The following is a 24,020-nucleotide window of genomic DNA, read 5'->3' on the forward strand; positions in this document are numbered from 1 at the left end:
TCTAATAACTCATTCTTCGTTTCCAAATGGGTGTGTGACTTATGCAAATATAGGTTTCTTGTTATTACTTTACTTCCACTACATAGATAGTTCTATACTTTTCGCTTCCGGGTGTTCCAACGATGTTTGTACACATTACAACTTACGCTTACATTTGTGAATTTATGCTTTTGTTTTCATAAGTGTATGTTAATCAAATAATGTTTTCTCTTTGCAATCTATCGCTTTTACCAAATTGTACATAGCAACGCGCATCGAAGTTGCCCAATATTTCAGATTTATAACAATAATCATTTAAAATATCTCTGTTTTTTGTGTTTGCATCTTTTTAACTATTAGCACATGTCTGCGTACTCCAATAATCAGAATTAAGCCATCTTTTTTTTTAGTTATTCACATCCACGTTATTTGGCTTCACTTTGCTGTTTATAGATAGTTATAGCATAGCATCGTAATGTAAAATGTGTGACAATCACTTTATACAAAAAATTATTATGCTCACTTACGCAATCCGAGACATAATTGCGCTGAAAAATCATATGAATCCTAAAATTACTTAATTCTAATGTTTGTACTCATCGAGCACATGACATTTGATTTTCGCTTTCCTTTTTTCCCCAGTTTCCAAACCATTGTGTGTTATTTTCACGTTTGTTTTTTTATTTGTTTTATATAGTTCCAAAGGTTGGTTCTAATTTTTTCTCTTTAGTTTTTTTCATGAAGTTTGCAAAACTACTCTCATCGTTTCTTCGTCACTTTCATTGTTTTGACTGTTTTTTGTTACGAAAGCGATCATTTGTTTAATCAGTGGTTCAATTTTTGTCAATTTTTTACCCTTAGCATTTGTGGCAAAACAAAGATTGTACATATTGAACGAAGAAATGATTTTTGTTATCGAACTTTTCTGTGGTGATATCCATAAAATCATTTCACAATCTACAATAAACTGTGCAGACGTTCCAATCATACACAGTATTGTAATGCGCACCAAATTAAAACTAAATTCCAGAGTATCAGAGTCGTTAAAAGTTCCAATAAAGTACATTGAGAAAACATCACCACTTCTTAATACCTTATGCCGGCTCTAGATACCAATAACCACACTGCATTTTAAACGTACAATTATTACAAATTTAATCTACAATTATTGCAGGTGCATCTGGTATGATGTGTATGTATCGTATAACGATAAGTAGATGATTATAAAAAAACAACTCACTTAAATGCTGTCTGTCACAAAGTATAATGTCCACCAAAGTATTGAAGAAAACGTCTGTAGTATACTAAAAATTAACTTATGCATGAAAAATCAGGCTTGACAAACTTCTAGAAGCATGAAAGCATGTGTTGCGTTTGCGTAGGATTACCACACCAAACAAAAGGAGAAGCTAACTAATTAGCTATTTACTAGAGCTAACGCAAGCCTGCACACAAAAACACTCACTTCTTATATGTATCATATATAGGTGGATTAATAGTAAAATACTTAATTCTTTTAAAGACTTAGACATTAGTTACACAGACAAAACGATTTAAAAATAATGCAACTTTTCAATCTCTTTCACTGAACAGGAGAGACGAATATTTGCATAAATTTGGCTCTCACGCTTGAAGAAACGCTTTAAATAAATGGCAATATCCTTCGGATACCTGAATCTGATACTAAAAACGGTTGCTTCAGCCAGTTCGCACAAGATCGATAGAAAATATGCAACATACGTCCATCAAAACCCAGGATAGGAAACTGACTCTGAAAAGTGCCACAACCTTAGAAACGGAAAATTACACGTTTCGAAATTAGGAACCCCCATAAGCTGTAGACAACTGTATGGCCGGGAACCAGAATTAGAATCAAAAACTATCGGCAAACCCGACATTTCTTGTATGAATTGTTTCTTCACTAACCTGCTGTGAGATGTAGCTTGAAGTTGCGTGTCAATAAAAGACAAATTTTAAAATTGGTCGTTCGATGAGTAAAACTTAATGTATCACTCAAATGACAGCCCTATCCTTAATAGTGGTCATGATCGCGCATGAGTAACCTAGAAAATCGGCACTCGATGAGATGATATACATACTGGATTTGTACATCAACATACTACCAACAACACCGCAACATGCTACAAAATCCGACAGGGAGAAGAGGTACACAGTGATGATTTGGCTTACATGGAGTCACGTGACTTGTTCGATCTACGGCGACTCTCGAGCTGAGGCATCTCAGCATGATGTTTACGTATGTGCACACCTAAATTACCCCGCTGTTTTGCCTTGTAGGTGCAATATGGACACTGGTGCGACGCTTCCTTGCCGCCACATTCAACGTTTTCGTGGCGACGCAAGGTCGATTTCCATCGATACCGCTTGCCACAATGCCGACAAATGTACTGTCTCACCTCGCCTTCATCGGTGTCGCTCACCAATGATGACTCGTTTACAGTGTACTCGAAACTTTTCATGATGTTTGTGTTTGCAAGTAAACCGTACTTGCTGTCGACCACGGTAGTGTTCAACAGTTTGCCGCCACTGTTATCCAATTTTCTGACCTTCATCACCTTCGACAAGCTCATGTTGTCCTCATCGTCTGGTTCCTGCAGAAGTCCATCTTCATCTTCGTCCATCAGGGGATCGTCACCGTCATCATCGCTCTGAGATCCATTATTTTCCATGTCCGATGACGCTTTGCTTGAGGCAACAGCGACAAGAGCCGGTGGTTGTGACTGCTGTTGGTGACTGACACTGATGTTCGTACTGGCCACAGCAACCGCGTTACTGAAATTGTTCTGAACCTCATCCGACAGATCAATATCGTCGATGACGGAATAGTCTAGCTCGTCTATCATCCCCGGTGGAAAGTCGGCACTGTGGGACGTGTTTGAACCCGAAGCTTCATACTCATTCACTGAGTAGCGAGTAACGGTACCGCCACCGACCGTTGCACCACCACCTGCTGTACCAGAACGCGAGCTCAAGGCAGGTGGCAAAGGAAGCTGATGCTGGATGGCATTGATCGTAGTTATGCCTGCCGCTCCGCTCGTGCCAGTAATTGTAACGTGCTGCTGTGGAGACTGAACAGTGCTCAGTTTGCGGGACAGTGAAAAGTTCAGCAGCGGTCGGTCGGTGACAGTGAGCGTCGAAGTCGTCGGAGCAGCTTCCTGTAGCTGGATAGTAGATGGAGTGACTGTTGGTATGCTTAAGATTGGAACAGTTACTGTGGACGAAAGCACGCCAGTTGCGGTCGCTGCTCCGCTGGAGGTGTAGGGATTTTTCGCACGTGAGTATTTGATTCGTGGATGACCGAATTTTGCGGTAGAACTAGCACCCATGGAGGGGCTGGTAATCTTTTTCACTGGTAGGTTAATACTTCCGACCCCACTGAGTTTAACTTCGTCGATATTGTTACCACCACCAGCTTTGGTGGTATCCAGCTTAACGATCGAAATGGTCGTTCCCGATCCACCACCACCGGTCGTATTTACTAGCGTTGCCCCACTAGCAGCGAGAGACGTGGAAGCATTACTATTGTTACTACTACTGCTGACGATCCGTTTGCCAACAATTCCCGGAGATACCGCAACAGCTGCCTTTTGCGTAGTGCTCGTTGTTTTGATGGGTAAGATATCTACACAGGAAACGCAAGCGAGTCACCAGGGACAAGGAGTCATTTTTTTAGGTGAAAAGAAAAAGAAAGAAATAGAAAAAGAACATGAGTATATTTAGTCACCCATTTCTGTCGCTCAGCATTCGAAAATGCTGGCAGCACCTGATGCACACAATCAGCAGCAAACACACACGCAATGTAAACATACGCTGCAACGTGATACCGTCCCTGCCCTTGCCGCAAAAATACCGACACAGTTCTTTATAGAGAACATTAACTGCCTTAATTTAGTGCAAATTGTACTCCAACTAAACTGGAATCGTAAGCGCATAGCCCGTGGAACGGGGTTGCCGCAATTGAAGGTTTGTTGCATATAATTAAACATACATCTTATAACCTCCACAACATTGGTAAAGACAAGGAAAGGCAGCACGCTGCAATACAATACTAGCATCTCTCATCATATCGCTACAATATAAAATCGCTGTCGTAAAAATATATGAAGAGATTGTAATTTGTAGAGTGTACTGTGCATGTAAGTGTGTAGTGTATTTTTTAACTGAACTGAACATTGTATGGTAAGATGAATAATGTGAAAAGAAAACTGTAATTCACATAAACATAAAGCGTTCACTTCTGAATGTCAACACCCAGTTTTTACGATACTGTTGTAAATTCATAACCCATACATCCTAAAACAGACTATCAATAGTAGTGTAGTGATCATAAATAGTGATAGTAATATCATTAGAACCAATTAATAATAACAATAAAAATCGGTAGTTGGTCAGGCGGGATGCATAACGGTAGCGGGTTATTACGCCTATATATGAAACAGATTTACCACACGAGCTCAGTTAATAAAATATAAACAGAGTTAAGAAAAGCAAACAAACACGCATCACACCAGAAAAAATTGAAATGAAGAAAACTACTTAAGTTTTATATTAGAGGTCTTATCAGCACGCATTAAAAATAGTTGTTGGCATAGAGACTACATCTCAAAGAAAGGTTTAAGAATGGCGAATGATGAAACTAGTGATATAGCGGAGATGATAAATGTATAAATGATAGTATGAAATTCATATAAACCAATTTATCTTAAGAGTAACCCAAGGTAGAAGAGTCTAGTCATAAGAACGCCACACCGCCGAAATTAACACCCGAAACGAAAAAGGAGAGAAAAATAAACAACAACCGGTCGGAGTCATGTTTTATTTTGTCACAGTCACGAAGTAAAAAAAATATAAGACACCACCATGTATTAGGAAGAAAATCGAGAGAAACAAATCTGGTTTATGTAAGAAATCACAGTAGTGGAAAAAAGAACGACAAGAGCGAAAACCGAGGAAACCACCAGAAATTAGTAATAAATAGAATGACGAATAAACATACGGTGTACCCCACACAATCCCTTTGGGACAGTCACGTTTCAAGTACATTCGTCGTACGAACATCATACTGCAAAAGATTATTTGATTTTTCACAATCTAAATGGTACCGTCACTTTTTGCTTAACCATCCCCATCCGTGAAACCATATTAATAAAATGATTAATTTTAACAGAAAGAAAAATGATTATTATAACCCAACGATTATCCGGTAACCAAATAGCATTGAATCATATCATACATCTAAAATATTGCACATCAACATCACTGTTCAAAGTAATTGGTTTCCATTAACTGAAGTGCTAGGCCGGAAACATTTGCTGACCACATTCACAAGAACGACAGCTTCAAAAGCAATCATTTCATGCTCCAACTTAAAAAAAGTTGGAACTATTAGGACAATTTAAAAAGAACGGTATTATGCATTAAAATATAAGATTGATATAAAAATGAAAACTAAATCAATTGAAATCATTATTGCTAAATTGAACTGATGCTTTATCATCATTTGCGATGATGGGTAAAAAATATAATGATGTGTGATGTAAGATGTGTGTTTTCAGTGTGTCGCGTGATTCCACCTATGGTGGAACCGATTATCGTGAATAATTACTTTCACTTGCATTTACCTTACCGCACACTGTGCGGTGCGTGTAAAGCACAAACGAACATTACACAAAATGCAACAGATTTATGTGTTGTGTAAAGAGTAGTGTGAAATTGTAAGCAGTGTGTTTTTCTGTTTTTGAGCAACCATTTTATGACCTGTCCGATCACAAAATTCAGATAGCGAAATAAGAAATGAGATTAGGAGATTCAGAGAAATTTCGTTTGCATTACCGCACTCATCGAATATGTACGTCGTAGCCGTGGTACCATCAGGGTGAAGTTCCGTTTGCTTGATAATTTTTTCCTTCTTCAGCAGATCCTCAATTCGCATCGTATCAATCACGGCAGTGGCGTTCGTGGTAGCGGTGGTCAACAAAGTTGCCGTTCCTGCCGATGTGTTTATCCGCCTCACCAAGGATCCCGACGCTGTTACCGTAGCCGTCGTTGATGCCGGCACGGACGATACGCTCGGTGACGCCGTGAAGAGGATGTAATTGTTATCCTTCTTCGTAACGACGATGTTTTTGCTTTCAAGTAAACAGTCGTTCAGTACGACAGGGGTAGCGTGGGTTAGGAGTGTTGTCGATACGTTTGTGCAATCATCTGTCGTAACGCCAGCAGTTTGAGATACGATATCCGGTGATACCATATGACCAGATTCATCCATCATAATCTGAGAAGTTGATGATGGGTGTTGCCTTTCTGCTTGGCTTTGACGGCATTGTTGTTGCTGATGATGAAGTTGTTGCTCGGTCGCACTAGGAATCTCATCCTCTTCCATCAACAATGCGGGCTCTGAGGTGGTTACCGTGATTGTTTTTATTTTCTTCCCGCCTGTAGGTGCTATGGCACCAAGTCCTCCGACAATCGTCGTTTTCGTGCCTAAGTTGGATCCGGTACGCTTTTGAGTTACTACAACAATTTTTCGTTTTCCTGCAACGAAACAGAAAAAATCAGGGCCCATTAGCGAATATGCATCTTGTAAAACACCAATACCTCACTACACAAATTATTACTACTTCGTAAAGTCTCCGTGATATGTGTATGCGTGAGTATGGATATCTTTTGCGGCCGTATAGGTAACTAGCACTACCCATAATTACACGCCACTGACGGCTCTTCAAAGTTACAGCTAAACTTATGCCATCGCATTGCCGAAATTACTTCAAATATGTCTAAGTACCTGCAGCATGGATGGTGAGTTTAGTGCGCAAATACAATTTTTGTAGAATGTACGATATTTTAATGTATTTTGTATTATTGAATTTTTAACTGTACATACAATTCATCAGCAAAGATGAAACTGGAATTCAGGAAGTGCAACACAGTTGAGACTTTGAACGAAAAATAACTTACAAAGTATATACAGTTACCAAATAGTATAAAAAGACGATAACATTGTAGAACATTCATATATACAGTGAACAGCGTTTGTTTGGAAGCCCGGAACGACAAAACAACACAACAAGAAGCTTCTTCGAAATGTTTTCTTTAAAAGATAATCAACCAAAATTAAAAGTAACAAACTTATGGCTTAACATGTGTAAACTAACTGTAGTTGCACCTATCAATAAGTAGTGCTGTGCTGATGATGAAGTTAAAAAATGGAAAAGTTAGACTAATTTTCTACAGCGTGTACATTGTGTTTAAACTGATACTATTTTCTGGGTTATTCAGTTTTTGCCAAACCAATGTCACTTAATTACTTATCAACTACGTCGCTAGAGTCCGTCAGTATATAATAAATTAGATGAGTAGCAAAAATATTATGCATAATACAACACTAGTATGGGATAGCAATTGAATATCGAGTATGGAGGATTGACCAAATGACACAAATTAACCGTAAATGAAACAGAGCAAAAAGAATACGATAACACGTCTGACACCAATATTAACGGCTGGTGTTGTGATCAGTAGCGCAACGATACAGAAGCAGTTTATGTTTTTTATGTGAAAAAATCATCGTCAGTGATCCTTGTGATCCTTAAAGCATAGGATAATGATACCCCTAAAAGCCAACCCCAGAAGTGAATATTTTCAATGTAATTTATTTTCGTTTCGAACGGAACACATACCCCGAAACATTACCGAAACAAGCCAAGCTGGACTCCTGATGACAAACTCTTCGCTTCATGCGACTTATGCTTGCCTGTTTACAAACGCATGCTACCCTTCGTTATATTTTTACGCTTTAACAGGATCTCCGAACAGGAGTTCCCACCACTCACACTACATCATAACTTCGTGATTTTGAAATTTAGGAACAATTTTCTGTTAGATAGTGCGCCCCTTGCCCTTGAATATTGAATCGATGGAGCAAACGAATGTGACGCTGCAAGTGATTGTTACGCTTAAACGGCCTGTGACAGTGTTGGCAGATGAACATCCGTTTTTGGCCACACTCGAGACGACAGTGGCGGCGCAAATTTCGAAGCTGAGAATATAGTTTTCCACAATTGTTGCACTCGTATGGCGAACCCTCAACATGACTTTTCGTAACCTCTCTTCCTTTTCCCACTGCGACAGCTGTGACGCTAGTTTGAAATACTTGTTCATCATCACCCATTTCGACGGTAGGCTCGATCAGCAGTTCTTTGTAGTCGCCCTTTACGGTATCGAAAGAAGAAGCCATCGGTGAAAGTTGATCACTCAAAACCAGATGTTCCTCAACTTCGTTTAAATATTTCAGCATACCAACGGAGGCCACTGACTGGTACTCGCCATCTTCTTGCACAATCACGAGCACATACGACCGGACGCCGCATCGGAAAAAAGAAAAGAAAACAAGAAAACGATATTACCGATTAGAACGATTATAAAGAAACCAGCATACGTTTAAGCGTCAAGCAGGTTTTTACTTAAGTAGCAGCAGTTGTAGAACGAACGAATACAAACCGTTACCAACACTGTCTACTGGCAGTCAGTGAATCGTTGTTGCTGATATTGGTAGTGAAAATAGATATAATGAGAAAAGCAGGAATTTTTCAGTTTGTAATAGAATCACACAAAAAGGACGAGTAAAAACTATCATGAGCTAGCTACAGTCCAGCTTACGCGATTTGACATATAATGAAATTAGAAAAGTTTTTAAAAATTCATCATGAACATTCGTTAAAAATTAAAAAATTCTAAATACACCATTTCAAAGGAAACTTGTTTCTTGTCTTGTCAGCTATTTCTGTATTCCTGTATTTTCCGTTCAGTACTATACACTCCATCACACTTCGTGTTTCACAATTTACAAAACGTTTATCGAATCAATTGTTTGATTACTCCGTTTTAATTTTTATTAGCTTCTTGTTGTTTTTTGTTTTTTTTTCTCTCTCTATCTCTCTTGCTCGTTGGAAGTCTAACCTATGTTTCAACTTTTCAAACACAACAATAACAACTAGGCACCAGACACGAATGCCTTGAGGTTTTGATAAATATCACACATTCTACTAGGTTATTATGTTTGGTCACGTGTAAGAATCGCCATCTGATGTTGCCTTTCCGAGGGATGGATAGCGGGACCACGTAAAACGCAATCAAACCCAGTAACAAACGCTACCATGAAGTGTATTTCAACAACAACCTACAAAAATCGGAACTATGTTGGCACCTCGGAGCGTGGTGGGGCTCATTGAAGTTTTCACTTATCGGCCTAGCCAGATCGTATTTTTACATCACATTACTATTGGTTGGTATCCGTGCACCGTTGGCTCTCTCGTCGTTTGAAAGCCAATTCGATTAAACAATAGTTAACAATAAATTTTGTTTTCAAATGATCTTTTGAATTTCCTGCTTACTCACCACCGCAGACGTGCCTTCGTTCTGAGAACCTAGTATCCGGTGGCCATTGTTGTGGAGCAAACCACAATCTTTGCCTATATTGCACCTTCACAGCTTACCACCGTTTATAGCACAGCGGGAAAATATGATATGCTGATACGGGGTGCAGGTATCTTCTATAAAAGCCAAACCCCAAACATATGCAATACTATACGAAACCGACGTTGCATTGTTACGTGCAGCTAACGCCGTGTTGTTACTGGCATATTTTGGTGCCGTATTACGTACACCACAGCATCAACAGTAACTAGCACACGATCAGTGCAACGTTTCGAAAGACAAATTCTAATAGTAACAGAATGGTTCCACCAAATCGAATTCAATTTGGTTCGGTGTACGTGTAACCATTTTTTAAGTATAGTTTACGGTAGCAATCCCCTTGGATCAATTCAACAGACTATCACGACAGCCATTACGACGGTCGTGAGTGTTATCACCATCGCAGCCAACCACCACCATCAACATGGTGTCGTTTATTATGCTGCTGTTTCGTTTGATGATGCTGCTAGAAATAGTATTTGATGCAAACTCCAGACTCTAGATGCCGTTTAAGGTGCGATCCTTGAGAGAAAGCCTTCCCGCACATGACGCACCGAAACTTTTTCATTCCTCCACATTCATATCTGTGGATTGAAGAGAAAAAAAAAGAACTGTGATCAAGTAAAATCGAAACAAACCCACCCGAGGGCGTAATGATCGCCGCAAGGGCGAAGCACTGGGTGTGGACAAAATCTGACGAAGTGCAAACGAAATAGTTCAAAATTAGCATTTCTTACCTGATATGCCGTTGCAGAGAGCTAGCGTCCTTGTAGTTCTTATCACAACTCCGCCGTGGACATTGGTATCGCCCATCAGCGTTGAGAAATTTAGACAGATCAGAGAACTTTACGTTGTACAGAAAATCGTTTAGCTGTATCAAACTTCGTCTTCCGCTGTCGATGTGCGTACCACTGCCACAACGAAAGCGACTGTTTGCAGGAGCACTGGCTACGGTTGATGCTGCTGCGGCAGCCACTATTGCCAGTTCCTCCGCCGTCCCGGATGATAGTACGGATGACAACGGTGCTGGTGACGGTGTTACCAAACTACCTGCATGAAAAAGGAATCCGGAGGAACCATTTTCAACGATAACCTTTTGCGCACAGTACACACAGACACAAACACAACGCAGGTAGTGCACATGGCGCTTAGAAACACTAAGGGCAAAGTAACGGAGGTAGTGAACACAACAATACACACACGCGCGCGCGCACACAACACAGCCAAAACATTATTAAAAGAACGTGAAATTATGAATTACTGGACTCTTCCGGTTCCGCTTCTTTAGTTTTTTTAATGAAATAATTTGCTATCGATAAAGCATTCGGGAAAAAAACTAATAATAACTTAAACAAACATTGACAATGAGTCACTATGACCGAACACGCACTCTACGACACAAGTATCTTTTGTTTAATGATGATTTTGTACGTGCAATGTTCCTCTAGGTGGCTGAGAATGTTTTGCTGTTGAACGCATAGTAAAGCACTAAGCAAACGTTTTTAGCTATAGCTTACGGGGCCTAGTATTTTGTTTATGTTTTCATCTAAAAGTGTAACAAGCGGTAGTGGCTCCGCTAGCGAACAAACAAATGAACTAAACACAATCAATCAAAAACACGCACGAAACAATCGCAAAAACGTAAAGTTACGGACGAAAACCACACGCCACCAACACACATCATGCGTGCGCACAGTACGCCTCTGGGCCCTTCTATTTTGAAAACGAAAACGGACACATACACTTTGAGAGACGGCGCACGGGAGCCCTTTAAAATGGTGTTTATGGTTTACAGATCACATGAGGTTTTAAAGTTCTAGCCACTATTAGCACTTCAATTTCGATCTCCGTTTGATTTAGTTAGCTTAACTCGTTATGAACTGATCAAGCGAGCTTGATCAATTCCGACACTGCGCTTGCCGACACTGTGTAGGAGATTATAAGGAAATGATGATGATCGAGAATGTACTGCTAAACGTAACACATGAATTAAATTGAAAGAAAAAACAATAGGCGTAGCTGAAAACGAAATAACTATGTTAATAAGGTCACTTGTTGGATGCAAGCCGTTCATGATTATTTGCCCCACACGAACAGAGACTAACGAACTCTTGTGGGTTCTCTTACTCAAAAACCCAGTATCGCAGAGACATTATACAATAATGCTCTCCTAGCGAATATGTAGCACGAATGGAAAATATTGACCGAAACTAGCAGATTACAATGAAAAGAGGTACAGGAACAAAATAAAAAGACTTTTTTGTGCTGACAATAATTACATTGGAATTTATCCATAAAATAATTTGGCTCATGTTTATTGGTATGGTTTCTCGTGTCCTGGGGCGCATTTTACGAACGGTACACACTATCCAGTTCCGTTACTTATCCGTTCCTACTAAGCACTAGCATCAATATTATTAAAACGCGGCCCAAGGGGAAAACACAGAAATTAGTCGCTCTATATAGCATCGAAACTTAGATCACTAACTGAAAGGTAAAACGAATGAAAAAAGATCGTGTTGTCGAGAGTACTCTGATAACTGACGACAGCGAATTCCGTAATCGGGGAGGTCTCTTGTTATGGTGGTGTTATGGTCGTGTTATGGATTCATATGTTCGATTAGTGTTGACAAAACTACAGCCGATCATCAGCATTTGCAAAAGACCATCTTCCCCATCGTTTTAAGCTTGCGGCTACACAATCGTTGAATGCCGTGTGCCGAGGCATATTCGAGAACCGCGTTAAATTTGAAAGAAATTATGTACTGTTGTCTAAGAAAACCCGAATTAATCACTAGAGAGGAATAAAACTCCACTAAAATATGGCATACTGTTTTCTCTGGCCGACTCGTCGACGCGTCGCAAACTAAAATCTACTTTAAATGGTTCGTTTGATGAAAAAATGTCCAAAAATATCAAAGTTTCATATACCAAAATACAACAAAGATCGCGCAGCGTAAGTACGCATGATCTTTGTCAGCCTCTCATTCGCGTCACCTTACTGAACCTTTTTTTTCGTCAAATTAAACCTACCATCCACAGTCAGACTTAAAGAAAATGGCATCTTTTTTAGTAATTTGGTATGGGTGTTGAACTGGCAGTAACGATGACCTCTGCTGCTGCGGTGGCAAAACTGCGCACATACTACTTATAGGTACAATTTGTTTTCAAGGCTCAACGAGCAATATTTGTACTAGACGCACACACACCACGTTGTGCACCTTGAGGTATTTGAATTTTTTATCACGTATTGTTGTTGCTCGAAATGATCGTACGAAACAAATGGGTTAAAGAAAATCCAAAGAAAATGCACAAAGCTTTTGGGGGGCACGATACCACACACTTGGAGAGTATTATGAAAATAACTTAGGACATTGCAAGACGTTTCGTTGTAAACGAACAAGTACAGATCACTGACCATCTTACACCCGCACCGTGTGTAATCTGATCAAACGATAAAATTCGCAAAAGAAAAACAAATCGTAGAGTGTAGTGATGTACGTATGAAAAGGGAGCTAGACCCAAAGGTGAGATCAAAAGGATGAAATCTCCCGTATCGCGGGTCGGGCGCAAAAACTTGAAAGCACTCGAACCGAGTACTTAGTCACCGCCACTCGCCCCAAAAAAGGCGGATGGGATCAACCATTAGTGTCATCTCACAGATGGCGCTCGGTGATGCTTTTACTGCATCGGTGCGGGGACATTTTTGAGCGCATAGTCGAAGAAGAGATTCTTAAAGTTTTGATAAATGGAAGATTGCGAGGTCACCTGTTCCATATCTTCCTGCTTCACCATGATTCCATCGACAGAGAATTTCCCATCTCCACTATCGGTAGTGCCTTCACCCCCGTTAGCGGCGGCGACGGCCGCAGCGGCCGCTGCAGCGGCGGCCGCCATCTGTGCTATGTCTCCGCTGCCAGCTTCTGCAGCCAGCTTGGCAATACTAATATCTTCGTTCTCCGTACCACTACCGGATCCGCCTCCGGCACCCCCTGGTTTGACCGGTCCCGGTTCCATCTGAATGCCGTGCTTGGACAACATGTGGCGCACTAGGTGATACTTGCGGCGAAATTTGGAATCACAGTGATCGCAATGGAACCGAGGCGGTATCCCAATGCATTCGTCGCGCATGTGTCGCTGCAGGTGCCGCTTACGAAGGTAGCTTTTGTCGCAGACCGAACAGCGGAACCGTTGTAAAGTCACGTCGAGAAAGCTACTGTACAGCAGACTAGCCGATGGTTTGAAATCTACAACACACGATGATGGTTGCGCGCACGTTCGTTCCGATGGTAGCGTTGTTGTCGATGATGATGATGATGATGATGATCATGATGATGACGATGATGATGATGGTGGTGGTGGTGAAGATCGTTTGGTGATCGTTATGATTTTTGCGAAATTCCAACGTGACCAAAATATTGTCCGTGGAAGGAAAGTTGCCCATAAGAACACAATAACCGAAATAGGAAAGGAAAGAGAAGAAAAAAAGAACAAACAAAATGATACCATCGATAAATGAATGAAAAGATAATGGAAGTAAGAACCACGTTTCTAGCGCGCCTAAACACACTTTCAGCAAAAGGGGTACGCCGAGAGTGTAACACACAGTTGGTGGTTCGTTACTATTCCCAAACAACCTACTATAGGAGGTCTCAAAAACTATCTCTCATCTGCTAACATTGCTTATACGCTTACTGCAGGCATCAAAGACTAGTTTTGATTATCGAGACACAAGGACTAAACAGTGTGTCCAGAGCTGAGACGACACATAATGCCCTACAGCACCGAATCCTAACTATACAGAATACGGATATGAAAATTAAGGGGAGGTAAAGAAAAAACAAACAGAACAAAATGTTTACAGTGATGAAAAATACGGAACTAAATCACTACCTACATTACATCTGTATTTTTTCTGACAACTAAAACACATATCATCTAGGCCTCTAGGGAGATCCGGAAGCATTTCTTTGAAATTGTTTCGTATCCCTCATCTAACAAACAATTACGGAAGATGCAAAACACGTATACTATGAGAGTAACACATTTGTATATTTAACCGTGCAAACAAAAGAAGCTACAGAGTAACGATCACAAATTATGAACGAATTCCGGTTCCACCGCTGTATTATTCTTCTATCATTGCTTCAGAGACAAGTGGACAAAAAAAAACAAGAAAAGCCAGGAGTGAAGATGAATGAGGATCATTATTATGTCTGTACTAATATACGTGGAGCAAATGTGTAATACTTTCTCATTTCGGCTTTATTTTTCTCATTTTTAAATGGACCGCCCATTCGTATATACAAAACGCACCTTCACGATAACATGACACGACATAACGACATTTGTTAATTCTGTTTCATTCTCTTAAAGCATCGTGGCGACATAACAAATAAGGCGAGAAATAAATCCCCTTTTCTCTAAATACACAAGCAGCAGGAGCTGCACCCATGGATGGGCACACACTTGTTATACACTTTTCTTGTGAATGCCATGTTTTTGCTTGAGATGAAGCTTCAAATCATACGGCCAAGAACAGGCAAACAGACAATACTCGCAACGAAAGAGTTTGCTACAATTTGCGCTCCGTCTCGACGAGCTGGACATTAGCAACCCGGATGCGACCGTTATCCGACCAGCAGTAATACCAACGGGCTTCTCCCTGCCTGTGATGCCACCGATTTCACATGTCCTTATGCGTAGGTCAGTTCTGTGACCGAAAGTGGGGTGCTGTTTTTGGGCACCATTACTGCCAGTGCTGGAACTGGTTGCGATCATTGAGTTGCTGTTTGCAACGACTGCCTGCGTACTACTACTACCGGCCGCAGCAAGGTTGAAAGAATCAGAGCTGCGACCATCGCCACCTCCTCTGGCGTGGCACACGCACACGTTTTGGGAAGCGGAATTGTTTTTCATAGAAGAAAAGGGGGACAGAGCCTGGGCCGAGCTGCAGTAGCATTTAGTATATCGTCGTTCTGCTGCCACCAATGCATCGCAGGATGAAGTAGTCAAGTGGGAGGACGAGGACCCAGTAGCGCCGCCACCACCACCATCGACGAGTGACGACACTGTCGGTGGGAATGATATTGGCTGCGATAAGGATGGTGGTGGCGATGGCAACGATAGCAACATAACCTCGGCGCCCATTGACTCTGGTAGCATCGGATAGGAGGCAGACATCATGCCGGCAATTGCACCTACCGGAGAGAAGAAGCAATGGAAAAACCCCGAAGGGCTTTGCGTAAGCAACATTACTTTTCGTTTGCAACAGTACACATTTCGAATTCGCCCTCCAAGCGAACTGTGAAGATGATTTTTGCTTATTCTGCAACAGCCAAACACTGTCGCATACATTTGTTTCTCTTTCTCAGTTTATCTTCCATCCATAATAATGTTAAAAACCAAGTTACCAAAAAGTGGACGCATGTTTTCAGAAAAAAGAATCTTAAGTAGAAATTTACTTCCTTCCAAAAGACACCAACACATTATAAACAAGATAAAAATAAACAGTGCAAATGACGAAAACGAATAATTAAAAAGAAAGCTCTCGATTTAGAAAAGATAAAAAAAACCATATATAAAACAACCTTATTATGCTTGTTTCTGCTTAGGGACACCGAGGCTACCCAGGATCAACTCAATACATTCGCGCCAGAAAACACCGTTTGCAAAGGAGGATGGTGTGTGTGTGTGTGTGTGTGTGTAAAGTTGTGAGTGTGTGAAGATGGTAAAGTTAAGGAACCACCACGATACTTTACAATACAATGTCACATTTATCTGGTAACTGCACATTTTCCGGCTGCTGTACATGAAAAACAATGACTTCGTTCTTAGCCTTTTCACGTCTTTCCGTTCCTCGTTCCTAGTTCTTCTAGTATAGTTTTGTACATGATAATACGATCCTCTTTCATAACCTTTTTAACACTAACGAAGCAAACAATAGATCAAAACTGTTGGAAGGAAATCAAAGTGAAAACACGTTTTTCGAGGTTTAACTTAAAAATGTTTTTATTCATTAATCAACGATTACATTTGTTTTGTTTTTGAACTAGTATTTAGGTGTGGTTAAACGATAATATAAACAGCCCCAAACACAAAACTTGTTTGCCTTGGAGGCTTCTATTCAGTCACAATCATCAGGAATATGGTATCGATTGGCATAAGCAAAAATATGAATATGCACAGTTCCCAGTTGTCATTATGTGTTTAACCCTTAATATTTTAAATTAAAAAGTAGGTCTCAAAAGTTTTTCCAAACAACCACTTTCCCTCGTTAGTCTCATGTTCGAGGAAATAAGCCTCTCTATTGCTCCCCCGGCGGACACATCAAGACCCCTGACAACACCCGGGCAATGGACCAGCGCTGCTGTACATTCAAAGGACACCCGGTGCGCCCGGTGCCCCAGGTACACCAAGAGCGGCGGCACAGTGCGACTTCGTGTTAAGTAGATGCGCTTTCAGAATGTCTTTGCGGGAAAAGCGCTTTCCGCACCGGAAACACCCAAACTGCTTGGCCACCCCGCACTCGTACTTCATGTGCCGTTCGAGTGTGTACGAAAGAGCATAGGCCCGCGGACACCGGGGACATTTATACGATGATCCGGTGGCGGTGGATGATGAAGAGGATGAGCCTAACGCTGTTGCCCGTGGACATAGCGCATTGGCATCTGCCGCCGCCGTTACTGAGGCGGCTGCCGCAGCTACGGCGACGCTACACACGCCGTTATTACTACAATCGTCGTTGTCGTTGTTGCCGGTACCGGTAATGTGCGTAGCTGCTGACGACGCTACCACTGCTGCAGCTGTCCGCAGTGTCGTGGTTAAAAGACGCTGGGTGCTGCCAGCCCGCGAACACACATTACTGAATCCACAGACTGGCGACATCATTAGGCAGGATGGCGCACGCTCCAAAACTGTAAATAGAAAGCAATCGACACGCACGATCGAAAGAGAAAAGAACGAAGCGGATATAGGCCTATAGTCACGAGATGCGAGCATGGAAATTCTCAAGGGGATACCAAAAGTAGAAAATCATACTAACGATGAACACAACAGAAAGCTGAGAACGGATTGGTTCGGGAGAAGAAACAGAAAAGCATGGACAACTGGCGCGACCCACAACGCATCGCGCAACCAATCGCGAAACAGATTTCTCGAAATCCTCCTAACCAAACGACGTCACTATCGTATCAAATCGTAAGAGTATCAAAACAAATTTTCCAATATAACCTTGACCTGAGGTTTAATCAATTTTAAATTAACAGCTTCATATTATCACGAAACATACAAACGTCGAATACAATCAAGCATATTGGCGCCGTTTTTTTCTTGTGCAAAGGTCAATAGTTAATACGCCACCCAACTAACGATCGATAAGATCAGTCTGATCAAATTATCAAGGTGTGCATCGGGATCCTGATAAAAATAATGAAAAAGACCTTCACCAGGACTTAACTAGCCAGAGAGCACGATATGGTAAGTGTCCCGACCAAACAGAAAGGAGTAAAGCAATGGGGTAGATTTTATACAAATACATAGGTGGGCGCGCACGCTACCTGTCTCTCCATGGGTGGTGGGTGGAATGAACGCTTTCGAAAGCATGATGGGGTTTATGAAAACAACAATGACTCTGTTGTGAGATATTTTCACAAAAAATATGCACCACAAAAATGAACGCAGCAAACAATTTATGAACGCACGTTAACTTCTACAGTATTCTTATGCAACTAAAACTTTCGTCCGTTATCAGAATAAAGCAATGGAACTAATCCACCAAAAATAAGTTATCAATGGCTTTTGAAAGAGACTAACATAGGACGTCGATTTTCAATGTGATATTTACATAGCGTTTCCATTTTATCCAACTAACGCCGTTTGTTGTTTCGGTTTGTTCAATATTGCTTTTTTATTCACCGTAAAATTTTCATAAACAGCTTGGTTCAACTTGAAACAATTTTAAAGAGTTTATCTGAAGTATACCGAGAATTGCGCATCAATAACGCGATGACCCCTCGATCGATCAAGCTTTTTCGAACAAACACTATCTCTAACTTTACATTAAAAAATCCGAAACCTAAAAAATAATTGACGTATTAGAGATGACAAACAAAATACAATCTATATCAGACAGTGTGCTGCTGTTTTCCGAAAAGGGTATTTTAATTATACCAAAAAAAAACGTTATAGCAAGAAAGGAACTGGCAGGAAAATCTCAACTAACAAACAAAAAGTCTGACGCGAGCATACTGTCGTTGTACGGGCAGAGAAATGAATATGCCGATACACGCAAAAATGCGAAACTTACTATTGCAATAATACTCCTCTCCCAGGGACACTTGACAGTAATATCAAAATTATGTAAAAACATCTAAATAGGTTTATGAGCGAAGGATTTTCCAATTATCCTCAGCCCACGGATTTAAGACATCGTTAACCGCAAATGCAAATGCCCGTACCCAACTAAGCCTGGCGCAAACGATTCACATTCGCGGGGCTTGGCACAAGCTAATGATCAATAAATATCAGCTTCATTTGATGCAAAAGCTTGACGCAACAATTGGAGACATATCTTACGCGGGAACGACTCCCCCACTGATGCGTTGCTCGTTGTTTAATGAACATTCCATTCCGATCCCTCCTTTGCAAAAAGGGCACACTTCCATATGATCACATATTGAAAGTTGGCTTGATTTGCACGAATAATGCTAATAGTCCTCACTAATTTATGTTCAATATTAGCATACACTTTCTCAAAAGCACTAGCGGATCAACGCTGTACACTGTTGATTTCGTCGTAAATAAATTGGACCATACGCAGATGCCGCCACTTCGGCCTTAATTCGCGGCGTGTAGATAGATAGGAGGGAAACTTTGGTATGCAGAGTTAATAATACAACCGAAATAACAAACTACACGCACAACTGAATATGTTCCTCCAAACAAAGTGGTGTCAATAGTTCCATTCCGTCACAAAAATCTAAAATCAATTTAGTGCACATTAAGCATATTACAAAAATGAGAACAAACGAATAAAGCATAAAACATTGCATGAAATATTCATTATGCTGAGCAACAACAAATGTTACTTTGCAACTTATCTTCAATGATTTGAGAAGCCTAGTTTTTGAAAAACACAAATACTCAACATTAAAAACAGACTATTTTTTAACATTTTTGAACAAATTTAAAACGATTAATTGTTTTTTTTCCAATTTATGCAAAAGATGAACATTTGCAACAATCATAACTAAATGTTTTATCATATCCAATATGGGAGGGATACACATTTTAACATACATGTACAACAACTTCAATGAAACAATTGAATTCCCATATTAAACCATTCAAAATCTCTCTGACGGCTATCGGTATTACTCCGTTTCTTATTACATCGACATTTACCCATGGATTCTTGAAGCAAATAGTATGAAGAACCAATATACTTACACTGTTTTGTTTCATTGCCGGAAAATGTATCTTCCAGAACCAAAACTTCCCAGGAAAAGCCAACGAAGATGTTGAAATTACTTGCAATTAACTGGTCTCACAACACATTCTTTGTCCACTCATTATTCGCATACTCTCGAGCTCTCACTCTCATTCACACGGAAAGCCCTTCAAAAGTGCAATATTCATAATCACGCATCGTCACACACAGCAAATTCATTCATTCAGATACATCATAGCTATGGGCAGATGCTTGGGGGATGGATTTTAGTATCATTCAATCGGCAGAATCATAGAATCATTCATTCTGGGGTGTAGCTACAACAAAACGCCCTGAAGAAAACACTAATCGAATTGAGCTCAAATCTGGGATCGATATTGCTACCATTTCTTACGAAAATAAAGTATGCAAAGTAAGACCATCGGGTAAATGTGTCTTACGTTAAACAATGCAATGGTCACAATGCAACTAGATAGATCTAGAGCGTGAGTGAGTGCCACTCATTCTTCAAAATAAAATATCGCTCCACGTGAATTGGCAATTTTTTAAGACAACGAATCGAAAAAGATGGAGCTCAACTGATAGTTTGGAAGCTTAACTTTGCTACGGGTCCAATGGAAACACGTGTGAAAATTATAGTGATTTGATGTCGGATTCTAGGAATGAAGGATGCTTATGCTGGGATATTTACGATGAAATAAAACACTATATACTAAACTTAAATTTACTATGTCGGAAAAACCTCTCTCCCAATGCAACGATACTATTGCAGGGAAAGAACTACTTACCTGCCAACATACTACCCCACCGCCAGCAAACCAACACACAAAGCGCACAATAAACGAAGAATCAGCATCTCTCGCATGGCAGCATATATTACCAAGTCACTGAGTTCTGCCTGTGTTGCCACTGACAGACGCAACGCTTTGCTCTTCTCCTCAGCAACGGAGATCCGCCATAAATGGAAATGGTGTAAAAGAAGCAAGAAACACAAAGTTACATTCTCTACCTTTTCGTGACCATGAAACGGTGTGGCATATTTTCGAGATACTCGAGTTACAGAAATTTACAAGAAGTGAGTCGGCTTTCGTGTAGACTCACGTTCAAGTAATAAGAACAATTGATATTTTATGCGGAAGACTATTGAAAAAGATACATGTTCTTCACAACAAGTCATTTCGCCACTGCAAGGTTTCTTGATAAGTGTGTGTTTTAATATATTTTGTAGTATTTAATAAACTCTGACAAGATTAAACAATGGTATGCCTCGTTCTGTTCAACACCGTCCTTTTAAACCTATCCAAAAACGATCATGAACGATCGAGTCGCGTATGTGTTCTCCGAAAATGTAAAGAATGTACACCCTTCTTCTTGCAAGTATGAGAGTCCTGCCCCCTGTTTGTGGTACACCATTTGCATTCTAAAGCTTACCGTGATTTTGTGGCGCTTCCGTTGCTGATCGACAGAGCGATTGCGCCCGAGATTACCTCACTGCAAATTGATCACAATTTGCAGCTACAACCAACTTGGGAAACAGGCATACCATATTTTGACGATGCTGATGACGACGAAAACGATGGTGATGCTGAAGATGGCGAGGATGATTATACTGGTTCTGCGACGACGACTGCACGCATATATCCGAAACGATGGATTTTGGCGCCAATGTGTTGGACGGACAGGTGAACGACCTCACACAAAACTGGATAACTAATCACTACCACCGTTTCACCAAACACACTCTTTAGGCACACGGAAAAAGATCACTTTGACTCGCGCTTCAATAATTCACCTTCATATTGCACACCAACACACACATACAACCAAACACGTCCGCTGCACATTTGGACTGGAATTGACAGAGACTCGCGACAGGCTTCCGGCAGGGACCAAGAGTGTGCATTTGATTCCAGCCACTCCATCACGTTCTCCTCTGCCGTGCATGAGAGGATGTTGTGCGGTTGGGCGTGGTGAAGGGCAAAAGGATTCATTTGCATACTCTCCCGACACCCGACCGGAACACCGGTATATTGACAGCGATGATCGACACGCGAAAACGACCGTTCGTCTTACGGCGAGGTATAGACACGAAAGTAGGAAACAAATCTTATCGACAGCACTCACGCAGCGCACGCGAAAAACCGGTTTCGTCTTGTCCCGAAATTATTTTGACCGAACGTCCGACCGAACGACCCACTCTTGACATTTTGACAGATTTGACAGCTACACACCCGGTTAACGATTCCCTTGCGAAGTGGATAGATACAGAGAAGAGAATATGCATGTAAAACGAACGACATGGAGGCGCTGCTACTCAATTGCACCGCGTGTGGAAAGACAACAGGTAAACAGTCAACGAAAGGTAGAGGAAAACCAACATTAATGAAACACTGGAACGAAGAAGAAAGCAATCATATTATTTTCTGGGCCACAACATTACCCTTTTGGTGCTAAACTTTCAACACTCATTTTTGCACCTTTCTGTAGTACTTGCTTTGATAGTCTATTCCTTTTTCTGCCCGTTAAGTTATAACATCGAAACAGAGGTAGAGAAATGCATTAGGGCTTTTTCCGAAAAATCTTGGATTACAAACACGAGTAGTGGACAACAACAGCCACCAATGATAGAGCATCGCATTCAATACAAGTAAAGAACGTCCCCCAGATGCCCAAACAAGCGACACAAGGTCAACTCCTGTCACAAGGTACACTATGTCCTCAAGAAGGAGAACCCAGGAAAGAAAACATGAATCGAAAAAGGTCTTTGGATACATTAATATTGTGGGAGTGGAACAGCAATAGTTATCACAAACACTGCACAAAGTGTTTTATGAACTGGAGAGCCGGTTGTGACATGGCTTTTTAGTGTAATTTAAGTAATTCAAATTTTGTTATTCCTGTGTAAATACAGTCGAGTAAGAAATAGCACGCAAAGAGACAATGGAAATGGTAATAAAAAAGCGTAGTGAATGATTTTTTGGGCAAAGGTGTTCATAAACAAAATACCAATCAGTATTTTTTTTGATAAATATGTTAACAAATTGATGCAAAACAGTGTGGCGCATGCAACAATAAAATATTTAAAAAATAAACAAAAAATATCGCAATAATACGGTTTTGTTTCGTGTAACTTAAAACTAAAGTGTTAAAAGCAAGGACGGTAAGAAATAGGGGGTCAGGGCAAGGGTTTATATCAGGTTAGAATAGTCTCAGGGCTTCGCTATCGGAACCAGACTCCATCGAACATAATGAGGCCCTGTGGGTTGTTTCGGAATCGTTTCACTCAGGTTCCGTGCACGCAATTTCCATATTGTTGTTGGTATGACATTTTAGTCTTTCTCCACAAACGAACACAAGCAAGTGATCACCTTTCTAGGTGACGCACAGGTTCGCGCTGTGGTTTTTATAACGATGTAAGTGGTAAAATCAAACAAACTAATAAAACAAATGGCCGACGATGAATGAATGGATATGACACGACAGAGTGGAGAGAAAGGCACGCGGGCGCACCCACACACACACACGCGCGTTAAGAACACAAGGAAAATCCTAAACAAGTGTGGCTTTGAAAATTACACATTGGTGAAAAAATATTATGTTTCTTTCGAGTCAATTTATATCTACGACGGTATTTTAAGGTGCGACATACCTTCACAAAGCATGATAGGAATTCTACGTGGGATGAACAACGACGACGAAGACAGCGACACACGACGATACAATTACGACGACAAACCCCGCTTTTTCCTTCACCATATTTGGAATGCAACAGGCATAGTAATAAATACGACAACTACCCAAAACCGCCACCTCACATGACAAAATACATATCTATGCAAAAGCAGCTAAACCAAGGCAGCGCGCGCTGCCCGTGAGAAAGGTTTGTGCGTCTTGAAAAGCATCGTCTATTGACCCCGATTGAGATTGAGCGGCACACACCGTTGGTTTTCGGCCACCAGTGACAATCTTCTTTCAGCAAACAAATCGGAGTGGAGTGTGTGTCGATGATAGAGACGTAGGTTAGGAAGAGTTTAATAGCGCATAGAAAACAAAAGATAGGGAAGCGATGTCAGAGAGAAAAACAGGAGCATAGAGG

At 40.8% G+C, this 24,020-nt stretch overlaps 1 protein-coding gene across 3 annotated transcripts in view; it reads right to left on the reverse strand.

Annotated features, from left to right (window-relative positions):
• The window catches only part of LOC131210635 (longitudinals lacking protein, isoforms F/I/K/T-like), a 50,242-nt gene continuing 26,222 nt past the window's right edge, over positions 1 to 24,020 (reverse strand). For 2 of the 3 annotated variants that reach the window (XM_058203914.1, XM_058203922.1), the window contains exons 7-8: positions 5,833 to 6,534; positions 1 to 3,622 (exon numbers count right to left, since the gene is read on the reverse strand). In XM_058203914.1, the coding sequence (XP_058059897.1) occupies positions 2,166 to 3,622; positions 5,833 to 6,534 (2,159 nt within the window). In that variant the 3' untranslated portion in view covers positions 1 to 2,165. The remainder of the gene's footprint in view (positions 3,623 to 5,832; positions 6,535 to 24,020) is intronic. The other variant, XM_058203930.1, reaches the window with a different exon arrangement.

This window comes from Anopheles bellator, chromosome 1 (genome assembly GCF_943735745.2).
Source record: "Anopheles bellator chromosome 1, idAnoBellAS_SP24_06.2, whole genome shotgun sequence".
Taxonomy (NCBI): Eukaryota; Metazoa; Arthropoda; class Insecta; order Diptera; family Culicidae; genus Anopheles; species Anopheles bellator.